A 13,489-nucleotide genomic window follows, 5' to 3' on the forward strand; every position below is an offset into this window, starting at 1 on the left:
CTCCCGGGGAAGTTACTGGCGTATCCCGCCACAGGGGTCCTGCCATCTGGAGGCCACCACCCGCGTCCTGTACGAGCCGAGGGAACGAGGGGCAACAGAAGCGACAGCAAACAGCCGCTACCCAGGAACACACAGCGTCCACCAGCGCACGCGGTCTCCCGGTGACGCGCGCCATGTGCCCCGCCCACAGCTCACTCCCATTGGCTGCCTGAGTGAAGCCACGCCCCCGACCCGCGGTGGGCGGGGCAGCGGCCGTTGTGGGCTGTCACGTGAGTCTCGGGGCCGCGCCGAGATCCGGAAACGCGGAGGCGCTCCGGGAGTTCCGGCGCTCGCGGGGCGGCTCCGGTGTGCGGCTCCCGCCTCGTCTCCTTACCCTTTCATGGCGCACATCACCATAAATCAGTATTTGCAGCAAGTAAGACGGATTTATTATTATTTTTTTAAATCAGTCTGTGGGCCCTGTTTGAGTATGCGGGTGTGGTTTTCTGTGCTGTAAATATGCTGCCTTGGCTAAGAAATAAATAAATCAGCGTAGGGTGAGTGATGTGGTGGGGAAGTACATTTCTTCAGCGTGCGTGAAGCACAGGCCGTGTGAGTGCCAAGGATGTACATCTGGAATGCCTGAAAAGTGTGGAGGTTTCTGAGGTGATTTATTTGTAAGAACCGCCGCGGAGGGTTGTGTGTGTGTCCAGGAGCAAGTGCGGCTCAGGGATTCGAGGAAGACAGAGGGATCGGAGGCGCCCAGAAGTGCGGACACACGCATGGAGGATGCAGAGGCAGGAGCGGAGCCGCAGGGATTCCAGCCGGACGGAGCTAGCAGTGCCAAGCTTTTCCTGTGTCCGCTCTGGATGGTTCTTGCTGGACCATCGTATGCTCATCACTGTTACCATCTTAATTCATCTGGCATTACTGAAGGCACAAAAAGAAAGTATTTGTTTGGGTTTTTAGTCTCCAAAAATGGAGCATTTGAGATCTGCCAGGACAGTGGTTTGTTCTGAAAACTCCACATCTTGTTTGGTGGACATCCATTCGATATTCAATATGAAAAACTGCCTAGCAAACGTAAAATTATCTCTTCTTTTTCCTGAAATGAAAGCTAAACGCTAATTCCTGAAAGAGTTTTAACAATGGATTTTCCCTCTTTTGTTGCTATTTTAGTCTATGGGTTTTTTCCGGTTTGGTATGAGCTTTCCATACCTCAAAAAGATTTTTTTTCCTTGTTGGGACAGAGAAAAATGACAAAGCACAAGCACTGTGAAGGGGACTCTTAAGAAGTAATACCTAAAACAACTTCCATAACTGAAGAAATTTCCACCTCAATGTCACAATAACCTGTCCAAGCAGACTATTTTTTTACAAGGAGTTCTATTTAGCAGGAAGCAGACTTAAACCATTCTTCCACAGAATATAACATTTACAGTCTTAGCAGGTTTCAAAAGCATTCAGTATAGATAGAATATCAGTCAAATATCCGACATTGCCTTTGGAATGATATCTGCATGTTAAATCTGCCTGTATTCATTTTAAAACATTTCTCAAAGATTGTACTTTTGCATCTGTGTTTGATGCCTGTCAGTACAACTGGAATTTCAAAAAGCTTAACCAAATCTGCCTCTCAACTGTTGATTTACAATGCTAAACCCGCATACATACGTATACTTGCATCCTACAAATAAAGAAAAAAATCACAATGATGTTCTCTCTACCTTCTCCCTGAGACCTTTTTGAACAACAGGTGTATTGGAAATACAAAATTATTTATTCAGTTTTACGCCTTTAAAAAGTTGATATTGATATATATATGAACAGTGATAACTAAGTGATGGCTTCTGTAGTTGTGTAAATATCTTGTGTGGCTATTGCTGGATTTTATTCTGTAATGTGACTTTGGTTCTGTAATGTGTTTACTTTGGTAGGTACAAGAAGCCATTGATACCAGAGATGGTACTTTTTGTGCAGAATTAGTATCATTTAAACATCCACATGTTGCAAACCCAAGGCTACAGGTGAGATTCTGATTTTTGAGCTTTTGATTTACTTTCAGTTTTCCTAGCTCTATATGGGTTCCTTTCCATTGGAGAGAAACCTCAGAAATCTGTTTCACAGGCTGAGGTTGGATCCCCTTGTGGGTTGCCTTCCCTTTTCTTCTTCCAGGGATACTATGTATATAATTTTTGTTTTCTGCTTGGCTTTTTGTGTTCCATTTTGAATTGTGTTCTGGATAGATACAGTTTTGAATGTCCTTTCTGACTGGGTCTGCATTAGTTATTAGCACAGCACAGTGGAAGGCACTATAGAGAAAAAAGCAGTGGGTAGTAAAAGGGCCTGGTGTTTGTGTGTTTTGGATGCTTTTATTTAAGGTTGGCACTGTTCAGGTTCTGGAGACAGAATGCACACTAGCAATTCATTACTCTGGATATGATTGTTAAGGAAATTTAAAGTTCTGGTAGATGCATACTAGATGATCTCTAGAGGTCTCTTCCAACCCTACCAAATCTGTGAGAACTGCCATGACAAAATAGGCATATGACGTTCTGTTTCTGGTGCACTGCATGTTCCTTTAATGTTTTATTGATTTATTCCACACTTAGCTTCCATCTCCAGAGGAGAAGTGTCAGCAGGTTTTGGAATCACCCTATGATGAAATGTTTGCAGCCCACTTAAGGTAAAGATGGGCCCAGAATGTAAAGTCTGTTGTGAGATGTACAGCAGGGATGGGAAAGGATATCCTTAAGTTTACTTGCCTGTTTTAGAGGGCCTACACCTGAAAACTTGGTATTTATTACTCTTATAAATAATGCTAGAATTGCAGGAAATAAAGATTGTGTTTCTCCTCTCCACATAAAGTTTGCTCAATGTACCTGGCTGTCATCTGTGTATGGCCATTGGCACAGCTTTGGTGTCAGTGTTTGCTGTTTCCCTTGTTCTGCCTACTAGCTTGCACAGGAATTTAAAGTGAAATAAGGGAAATAAATATTTTTAAAAGGGAATTTTAATCATAGAAGTACTCTTAAGAGATCTTGGTATCTAAGTAATTCTGCAAGGCTTTTCCTTAATTTTCTGCGTCTAGTCTCTTTCAACAATCTTGCATTTTTAAAATTTAATCTTGGTGACAGTTTCAATAAGCATTAGCTTATATTAAAAATACCTATTTATCTCTAGGATCTGTTTTCTACAGTTATCAAGCTTAGTGCTCTATTAAAATACTTGTGCCAGTTTTTTGGGAAAGCTTCTAGTCATATTTCTTTGTGCTTTAAGTAAACTGTAAAACTTCATGTAGGACACAAAAATAAATATTTAATTTATGTATATTTTCTGATGCACTAATGCACCTTTTCTTTGACAGGTGTACTTATGCTGTTGCAAACCATGACTTCGTAGAAGCATACAAATGCCAAACAGTTATTGTCCAATATCCTTTCCCTAAATCTTGCATATTGTTTTCAGGTTAACTTCTGGTAGAATACATTCTCTTTGTGGTTTTTAAAAATCTTATAGAATGTAGTCGGCTTCCTAATACACTTCAGTAGTATAGATTTCTAAGCAAGGAAATCCAGATTCATTCTTCCTCCAGCTTTCTATAGCACTAGGAAGGAATTTTTTACTTGGGTCTAAAATAGAATATTAATTTCTCCCAGAATATAAGAGAGTCTCAAGTCATTATAATACCTTGCAGTTTGTACTTGGCTAGAGGGGAAGATAATGACAAAGAAGCTTCTATCTTATCTCTGGCCAGTGTTCATTACTGCTGCTGCCACTCAAAGGAGTACATGGCTGTGCTCACATTCTTCCATCAACTTCTTGATGGTGTTTTGATTTCTAGTCTTTGATGAAGTCTTATATGGTACCACTGAACAGCCATTTCTCAAATCTGTGCCTCAGATTTCATGGCATTTTAAATTTTCCTAAATGCAGTACATCTTTCCTGCGAGCATTTCAGGCACATAAAGAAGAAAATTGGTGAGTACATGGTAGAAAGCTACTAGAAAATAGACTCATCTTTTCCTAGTATAATGCCATTGTAGTTAAACTAAAATTATACCTATAGTTTTATTTATCCCCAGTGATGCTAAAATCAAGCCTAATTGGCTTTGTTGCCTGGTTGAGTTTTCATATCCAAAGTGTGAAAACTGAACATCTGAGCTTAATTACGGAGAATGGTCCATATGTAAATACGTGACAGATTTTTTCGAAGAGAAGTGGAATTTTATTAAAGCCACAGTAAAAAATACTTTAGAAGTGATCATTGCAGTGTAGAATTTCTGAAATGCTGAGATCTTGAAGAACTGTCCTTTTAAGAAGTGCATCCTTCTTCATTTAAAGATTAATATATATTTTTCTAATTGTATGACCAGCTAACAAAAAAAAATGTATAAACTGCTTGTTTCTCATGTCTTACTTATTGCTTGATTTGCACCTACTAAGTACACTATGATTTTCTTTTCCAGGGCCTTACCTATTATGTATTCTGTAGCCCTTGATCTTCGAATTTTTGCTAATAATGTAAGTAGATCTGATTAACAACCTCATTGCTTTTATCTGTTTGGTATTTCCACAATAGAAATTACTTTTATAAAGTTTATTACGTGGTCTAATTTTGCTCAGTTCTCTTTAACTCATTGTTTAGGATTTTGTTGACACACTAAATTCATCCAGTTCTATTGAAAAATGAGGTTGCTCTGTCTGTCCACCTCCCATTTGCAGATGGAACTAGAGGGGTTCTGAGGACCTGAATGTGACTCCCAGCAGTTAGACCCTATGAAGAAGGGATAAATATTTTCTTTATTGAGTAGCGTGTGGCGCAAATCACTATTTCCATGTTATCCGTGGGATTTGGTGGAAATTGGAGGTATCATAGACTACCAAGCTGAGCTGACCATTCACCAGATCTGAACAGGGAACTTTCTGCTCCCCTTTTCCAGGCATGTGCACCACTTCTGATGCTCCTTGGAGCACTTGGTGAGCCCATACAACTGCTCACATGCAAATAATCCACAAATTGACATTATTGTTCTCACGCTGGTGAATTGAAGTAGCTTGTGTAGGGATCTATTGAGAACTTCTAGGCCAAGGTAGGTGGCAGAGTTGTGATTTTGTTCCTAGTCACTTCACCTGAAGAGTTGAAGCTAGAGTTCAAGTTAGGTTAGGGCTTGACAATATCCAGTATTTTCTGTGTTCATCCCCTCATCACTCTCTTGTGCCCACTTAACCACAAAACCACACATGGAGTGCTTGCACAGGGAGTATTTTTCATGTGTGTGACTGCTCTGCAACAAGTCTCAACTCTCAGTTTGAATGTGGAAAATCTGTGTCTCTGAGATGCATCAGAAAGGGAAGTGTTGAATCAGTCATGCTGGAAGTGTTTGAACTCTGTCTTCTAACCTTAGTGTATTCAGAGGATTTGGTTTCAGAGAAGACTTCTGCAGCAGGATGCTTTTCCATTTCTTTTATTTATGTTTCAGCTAGTGACAATGCAAACACTGTAATAAAACTTTCTAGAAGAAAGCATGTAATAAACATCTACTTGCTATATTTTTTCTGTTGAAGTTCTGCATTACTCAGTGTGTGGATCTTTCCCATATGTCAACAACTGAATTATTTTTTTCCTCTTGCTGCTGTAACGTATGTTTTATCTTTTTTCTGGAAGTCTCCAGTCCCAGCAGTGTGTGTTACTACTGGAAACTGTTGAATATGGTTTAGAAATAAAATCTAGTCTTTGTGGCCGTGGAGAGAAACTGAATTACAAATTCTAAGACTCAAACTCCATATTTTTTTCCAGGGTCTTAGTCTTTGTACACCTGAGTTAAAGTGTTAATGCTCCAATTCAGGTGTTAAACCTGAATTTAGGTTTCTGAGACCTGCATTAAGCTGAGTGATAGTAGAGGTAATAGTGATCAGTTCTGTTTTCCAAGGACCGTCCTTCTCTGCATTGGGCTTGGTACATGTTCAGGAGCCTCTCTGGGTGTTTTCTTTTGTTTTGTGAGCTTGACTGCCTTCTAGATTTGGGAGATAGCAGCCATGACAGATCTCTTGCTATAATACTTTATAAAATGCTGTATTAAAGAACTAAATTTTGCAGCCCAGTTAACCATGATGTGGAATTGCTTATTGTTTCTTGCTGTGTAATGCTAGGCAGATCAACAGCTTGTGAAGAAAGGGAAAAGCAAAGTTGGTGACATGTTGGAAAAAGCAGCAGAACTGCTGATGGGCTGCTTTCGAGTCTGTGCCAGTGACACGTAAGTGAAAAACCCTCTGTTAAACTTGCACTAGTAAATTACTAAGATCTTAATGATCTTTGCTTTAGCTTTTCCCACTAACTTAGACCATATGTGGGTCTTAAAATGAACACTTCTGAGGCTTATCTCCTCTCTTTCGTAGTCTGTTCTCTCTTGACTGTTAACTGCAGAGGGAGAGCCCTCACTCCAGGTTTAGCATTCCTAGCAGGTATTGTTGGGAGGGACTGATTATGTCCCTGTTTCTCAGGAAAGATGATTAGTGCTTCTGTGCCCCGTTAGTTGTGAATTTTGCTCCTTTAGAATTAATTAGATGGAAAAGAGGGGACTCTGGTTTCCAGTATTAGCAATTTTAACACCTCTGAAGTGGAAAAAATGCTTTTTTTTCAAGTCCTTCTTTCACCTCGAGTATTAAAAACCACTGCTGTGCTTGTGTATGTTATCTCCAGGCTGGAGTGAGGACCCTGATGCAGATGAATAATATTCTTTATGGCATCTTTTCATTATGTTGGGAAAATATATAGCAGAGCTACACCTATGTTTACCCTAAAAATGCTATGGAGTGAATATGTATGGAATGAATTTACTGTGAGGACTAAGTCATTATTTTCTTACAATGTTCACTACTAGCAGGTTTTTTCTTTTTCCTTTTGACAGTCGAGCAGGCATCGAAGACTCAAAAAAGTGGGGCATGTTGTTTCTTGTGAATCAACTGTTTAAAATTTATTTTAAGGTAGGGTTCAAGTCTGGCAAGCTGTGTTTTGTATTTCATATTCTTAAGTCAAACCCACCCTGTTTTTATATGATACCATCTATCAGGACTCCGATTAAAATGCTATTTTTTTTAACAGATCAACAAGCTCCATCTCTGTAAGCCCTTAATTAGAGCAATTGACAGCTCAAATCTGAAGGATGAGTATAGTATGGCACAGAGAGTTACATACAAATACTATGTTGGACGCAAGGCCATGTTTGACAGTGACTTCAAGCAAGGTACTGTGTGCCAGTAAGACACGTTTAAAGTTTTGCTGCTTGGCATGAAATCTTGCTGAAATTGTGTGTGTGTTTGACTCAAAATTGCACTGATCAAAGGAAAAGTCATGCTGAAAGGTCCAAGGCCAACAGGCTGACTTGAAACAGAGATGAGATTATGTGATGCTTTTAATTGTAGTGTATGCCCAGCTTTAAAGTATTTGTGTCAGTGAAGTTTCCGGCAGTCTTATGCATTATGTGTATGCATTACAAAATGTGTGAGCATCCAAAAGAATAGGTTTGTAAAAGTTTCACAGAGGAGCCTTCAACTCTTCAAGTTGCTATGTGCCACATAGGAAATCTTCAGCAAACTGGAGTGTGGAACTATTTTCTTGATCCATTGATTTTAGAAGATAACTGCATTTCCTGGATTTCTAATATATTTCACTAGCAGAAATCCTTCTAGAGCTAAGGGGTACAGCTTCATCACTAACTGAAGCCCCTGACTAACATCTATTCTGGAGCTGGCTCTGTTATTCCAAACAGTGTGTTCTGCCTGTCAGGCTTAAAATTTTTTCTCTGTTAGTGGAAGCTTCTGAGATATTTTCATGCTGTTATGCTATGTAGTCTCACTGGCACATTTCTGCCGCTCAGGAGATGTGTGCATTGCATTCACCTTTTATCTCTTGAAGGATTTAGGAAACAGTGTATTATCAGCACTTCTTGAGATTCTCTGCTTCTGTAATAGGAGCACAATAATATTACTGAAATGAGCTGAAAATTCCAATATAACTTGAAACTGTAATGTCTGACATCAAGATCTTCACAAGTTTTCTTTGACTTTCTAAAGGAGAACTTACCTTTCTGGTAATACTTTGTATTTTGTGTAAATCTCCATTTTTTCTTTATGTATTTTGAGTGGTGTGATTCTTTTTTATACTATTTCAAATCTTATGTGTTCAAGTTAGAGGTGGACATTGAGGACAGAATTTGTGTTACAGCTTTAATCCATTTTTGTGGTTGATTTATGTTACTTGTGTTTGCAGCTGAGGAGTATCTGTCATTTGCCTTTGAGCACTGTCACCGATCAAGCCAGAAGAACAAAAGAATGATTTTGATCTACCTGCTGCCAGTAAAAATGTTGTTGGTGAGTAGGTATTACTTTCCTAAATAAGGGGAAGGAGGTACACATGCAAATCATAAAACTGATGTTCAGTATTTTCTTGGTTTTCCCATGGTGGAATTCAGAGGCTATTTTACCCCTGTAAGAGCCAGCGTATGCACACCTTGTTATGTGAGAGCAAAAAGTGTTGAGTTGCCATTTATAACAGCACAGGAAAGGAGATGGGGGGGAAATAACACAGCCAAACAAAAAACCCCAACCTCCAAACAAACCTAACCCAGCCCTCCTTTCCCCCTACCTTTGTCCTACCCCTCCTAAGGATGCAATCTGATCTTACTACTTCAATGTAGTCGAATTTTTTGGAGAAGCACTCAGTGTAACTTCTGTCTTGTAGCAGAGTGCCTCTCTGCTGATCAACTGTGCACAAAAGCCAGGAAAGGTGTGGATTCACTAGAACAAATTTGTTTACTTCTTTCACCTGGTGGAAGAAAGAAGGATGTGCAAAAACATGGCTGAGGACTTTTGAAAGGGGTTTGCCTTTGAGAGCCTGTCTTTGGCTTTTTTATTTGTACCTTGTACGTTTTCCCATTCGAGGCATGTCAGAAGGGTCATGAGGCAGAACATTTTGGTTTTGAAAAATCAGTGAAGGCTTGTTACTATTTGATCACTTCCTATTTCTAATAAAAGAATTAAGCACATCTGTTTCTTGTTCCTGTCCTTTCCCATGTGCTGTGCTAACATTTGTGTATCCCCAAATTCGTCGATTATGCTGAGTATTAATTCATTGTAACTGAGGGGAACGAACTAGATTTTAGAGTTTCATGTTCTGGCCCTGTGGCCCTGTTACCCATGAAGAATGTTATCCCCTGCCTTTATTGAGTTGCCATTTTCCACCTTTCCCCTGACCTGTTTGTGACCTCCCTGCCTTTTCATTCAGTGCTCCCTTTCCAATCCCTTGCTGTGTCAAGTGGGTAAAGGGGAAGTACAGTGGGTATGGTAATTGGCCTCTGTCTTCCTTGTTTTATTTGTTGTAGTAGTTGTTTTCAGATCAATCAGTGGTAGGGTTGATAAAGGAAAACCTATTAACAGTCTTCCTAAAAGCTTTGTCCCAGTCCTGAGTGAGTGCCTTAAACTGGTGGGTCTGTCAGTGCTTGGAATTACTGTGGCTTTTCTAAAGCCATTTTAATGTACAAGGGGCATGAAAGAAACTACATAAAGGTCACTGTATTTACAGTTGCTTTATTTAAATCAGAGCCCAAACACTGACACTAACTTCAAACTACTAAAATAGCTTGTGTGTTGGTTTTTTTTGTTTCTAACAGCTCTCAGTAAACCTGCGGCTCAGTTCTGCTCTCAGCTAATCCTTCATCCAGGAGAGGAGTTAGCAACAGCATAGCATGATGTAACTAAATTTAAAGTCTGACCAAGTCAGTGTGAACTCTGATGTTTGCTGTGCAAGGGATAAAAGACAAAGCTTCTCTTTGATTCTGTAGATGGTTCAGTCTTACCTGATCTAGCAATAAGAATTAATTTTGCTTCTTTAAATTTAATCTTTCTCTTCCTTTTTTTGAGGGGAGGGGCATGGTGGTGGTTTTTGTTTTTTGAGAGAACATTTTTAGTTCTGCATGGAGGCATAGAGAAGAAAAAAAATCTGGTACAGACTAAGATAGCACTTGACAAGGCTGAAGCTCTGCTCGTATTCCCTTGGAAACGCTTGAGATTCCTGCAGCTCTTCTGTTTTTAGATTAGATGATACAACCATGACATAAAATTTGAATCTGCCAAGGCCTCATGTCACAGGATCTTGATTCTATGAGTTTGATAGTTGTTCCCTAACATTAAGTAGTAATTGTCCCTAAATCATGATAAATCAGTAGTTATTGTGAGTTGTGCTATGAGGTGTTTGAGAGGGACCAGGGGTTTGTGTTACTTTTATTCAATTCTTATTCTGTAGCAAAAAAACCCTAAAAAGTGATTAAACATCCCTCTTTCTCTTAACAATTTTTTATAGCTTACTAGATTCTATTTAAAATGCATTTGACTTTACTCTGAAAAACTTGGGCACCATTTATTTTACAGGGCCATATGCCAACAATTCAGCTCTTAAAAAAGTATGACCTTATGCAGTTTGCTGAAGTAACAAAGTCTGTGAGGTATGATGCTCGTTTTTCTGTTTTATGTTCAAAAAGCATTAAGTAAAAAGTGTTTCTTTGGGGTGATTGAGGAAGGCAGGGGAGGCATATTCTTACCAACTCGTAGTTTCATTTCTCATTGGAGTTAGACTTTCTCACTTTTTCATTTCTTTATCCCTGCAGTGAAGGAAATCTTCTCCTACTGAATGAGGCTCTGACAAAGCATGAGACCTTCTTTATTCGATGTGGAATCTTTCTTATCCTTGAAAAGCTGAAAATCATCACATACAGGAATCTCTTCAAGAAAGTGTGAGCCTAACAAAAGCTACATTTTTGCAAAAGCAGATTTAATGTGGTTTCACCTGGGACTGGGGTAGAGTTGTATATGCTCCTTAGTCTCTTTTCTGAGAAAGATGACTTTCTGTTAAGGTGAATTTATTGTAGAAAGACCATTTTTCTAAGAAACAGCATTTTAAGTGATTTTTTTCTCAATAACACATTTTTCCTGTTGTTTCTTTCAGATATTTACTACTCAAAACTCATCAGCTATCTCTAGATGCTTTTCTGATTGCTCTGAAGTACATGCAAGTAGATGATGTTGATATTGATGAAGTCCAGTGTATTTTAGCTAACCTTATATATTTGGTAAGCACTGACCATTCATTGTCTGGTGCTTCCAGACTTCTGACAGTGACAAATATTAGGTAGAGAATAATAGTTTATGACAAAAAACACATCAGTAATCCCAGGTTTTCTTGTGGTTTTTTTGAGGGACTTGTGCTCAAAGTGAAATGTTTTCATTTGCCCATAGGACTTCCTCTAGTTCCTGCCCTTTTTTTCAGGAATCGGTTAAAATTGAAATTTAATTTCATATTACAAATTCAATACTGACATTTCTGTATATGCAGAAATATTGATTTATAAATGCAAACCTTTCAAGTGGCACCAAAAAAATTTGTTCTGCATTTGAAGTAGGAGACTCTTGGTCTTCTCAAGTTAGAAAAATTCAGATTAGAGCCAGATTTCTTTGGTTCTGTTCCACATTTTGTCTTTTACTCTAAGTGAATCTCAACTGCTTATGAATGGATAAAAGCTTGAAATCTAAATATTTGTTTTAAATCTAAGGTTTTGAAGCATCATTGTAGTGTCAGCAAGAAAATCCCTCTTCTGTTTCTACAACATCATTTGGTGTGGTCTAGGTCACTGGGAGATTTCTTTCAGTGTTATAACACTATGTCTGAAAAGGAAGTACTATGACATTTAGTTTATTAGGTATGGAATACTAATTGATTAAAATCCTCATTTTAAAGTGAACAAGAGGGAGTTCAGAAACTTGTGTAGAGCTCTGTCTCCTCAAGGCAGTGTAAGCAGACCCACAGGGGGCCCTGGCAAGAGGCTCTCAGTCTGACAGCACCCTTAGTACACAAACAGGGTGGTGGCTCCAACTTTCTGCTTACTCTCCAAGGTGAGCCACTTACATAAATCGGACCCTCGTGGATATTTAAGTACAGTAGTGCAGTGGTGAGTGAGCACACACAGCTTTGCTATGGTTAGCTTGTAGGTGTTTGTTTGGGTTGTAGGGACTGTGTTACCAGCTCTAAGTACTGACATTGCCTTTTTCTCCTTCTGCCAGGGTCACATTAAAGGCTACATATCCCATCAGCATCAGAAGCTTGTGGTCAGCAAGCAGAACCCATTTCCTCCACTGTCAACAGTGTGTTGTTGTTAGTGTTGCATCTCAGCCATGCAAGTACTCTTCAGATACTCAGCCTGCCCAGTGGAACTGCTCCCAATGACCCCAGGAACACTGTAAATGGCCTGGTTCATGTCCAGGACTGAAATACCAGGAACTGTTCATGGCTACTTTCCCAGAATGGCCAAGGCTGCCAGTGTTACAAAGTGCATTGAAATGAAATGCTGACTTTTAAGTGGTAGTTTCCGCAGGCTTTCTAGATCATTCGAAGTATTTAATGAAGAAACAAAGCAAAGCATTCCAAATTCCTTCTGAACTATTAAAAAGCTTTTATAAAGTACTTCATGTTACTATTTCTGTGTTTATCCTTCAGAGAGAAGTATCAGCCTTCGTTACTTGTGTTAATCCATTCTTCAGAGTAATGTTTACTTACATGGTTTACAACTATTTTTAAGTCTCAGTAATTTTGCTGGTATTAAATACTCTTCAAACTGTCTTCAAAAGATAAAGAAGTGTTTGACACCAAAAGCTTTACTGTGTCATTAATACTTGTGAGTTTGAGTAAATGTGGTAGGTGCCCACAGATGGCTTTGGGATTTTTTTAGTTATGGTCATATTTTGTTTAATTTTTGTTACGATGAGCAAAAACTCGTGTAGCTAAATTATCCATACTCTGTTTTATTTTGCCTCTGGGGAAAACACTACCACTGGATCCACTATTTTAAATGTTACTACCCTGGGGGTTGGTTTGTTTGTTTGGAGGTGGTACAATATAACTTTGTCCAAACTGATGAGATCATGGTTTTGGGGTTTTAAAAAGATTTTTTAAATAAATTGAAAAATTAATTTTTTCTGTCTTTGACAGCTGGGTTTTATTGTATCCTCTAACTACATGGGCATCATTCATAAGGGAAAACATAGATTCCATGTATTAGAAGAAGCATTTTTTAGTGTGATGAAAATGTCAAGTCCTACCTCAACACAGACATTTAAAAGCTTGACATTCCCCATGTCTTTGTAAGTTTTAATTGTATGGATCTTGAAATAAGGATATGAATTTGCTGAATCAAACTTCAGGGTACAGGCAACATTTAAAACCACAGAAAAATATTCAACATGTTTTGAGGTTTAGGATGAAGAGTTTCAGGAAATTTCAAGTTAAATCAGCTTTTAGTTCAATAACTAGGTTTACTGTATCATGACTTTCACAGTACTGTGTGTCAGCCGAAGGAAAGACAAACAGGCTTTTCTGTATAAACTGGACTTAAATACATGTCATTGTTGCAACTTCCAGTTCTGCAAATAGTGGTAGAGTCAAATGGGGGTAGTGGCTGCG

The 13,489-nt window shown here is 38.9% G+C and overlaps 1 protein-coding gene across 4 annotated transcripts; it reads left to right on the forward strand.

The window, feature by feature from the left end:
- The first annotated feature begins 280 nt into the window (after positions 1–280).
- On the forward strand, positions 281–12,995 carry PCID2 (PCI domain containing 2). Of its 4 annotated transcripts, XM_066313786.1 has the most exons (14): positions 287–415; positions 1,917–2,006; positions 2,592–2,665; positions 3,347–3,412; positions 3,919–3,960; positions 4,449–4,503; positions 6,133–6,236; positions 6,891–6,966; positions 7,085–7,226; positions 8,252–8,352; positions 10,408–10,481; positions 10,644–10,769; positions 10,982–11,105; positions 12,094–12,995. In XM_066313786.1, the coding sequence occupies exons 1-14, from the start codon at positions 380–382 to the stop codon at positions 12,187–12,189; spliced, it is 1,206 nt and encodes a 401-aa protein (XP_066169883.1). In that variant the 5' UTR covers positions 287–379; the 3' UTR covers positions 12,190–12,995. The 4 variants fall into 4 exon arrangements, with proteins under 4 accessions (XP_066169885.1, XP_066169883.1, XP_066169884.1 ...); XM_066313787.1 differs by lacking the exons at positions 2,592–2,665; positions 3,347–3,412 and having other exon boundaries at positions 3,824–3,960; XM_066313788.1 differs by lacking the exons at positions 2,592–2,665; positions 3,347–3,412; positions 3,919–3,960 and having other exon boundaries at positions 281–415.
- The last annotated feature ends 494 nt before the right edge of the window (positions 12,996–13,489 follow it).

This window comes from Sylvia atricapilla, chromosome 2 (genome assembly GCF_009819655.1).
Source record: "Sylvia atricapilla isolate bSylAtr1 chromosome 2, bSylAtr1.pri, whole genome shotgun sequence".
NCBI lineage: Eukaryota > Metazoa > Chordata > Aves > Passeriformes > Sylviidae > Sylvia > Sylvia atricapilla.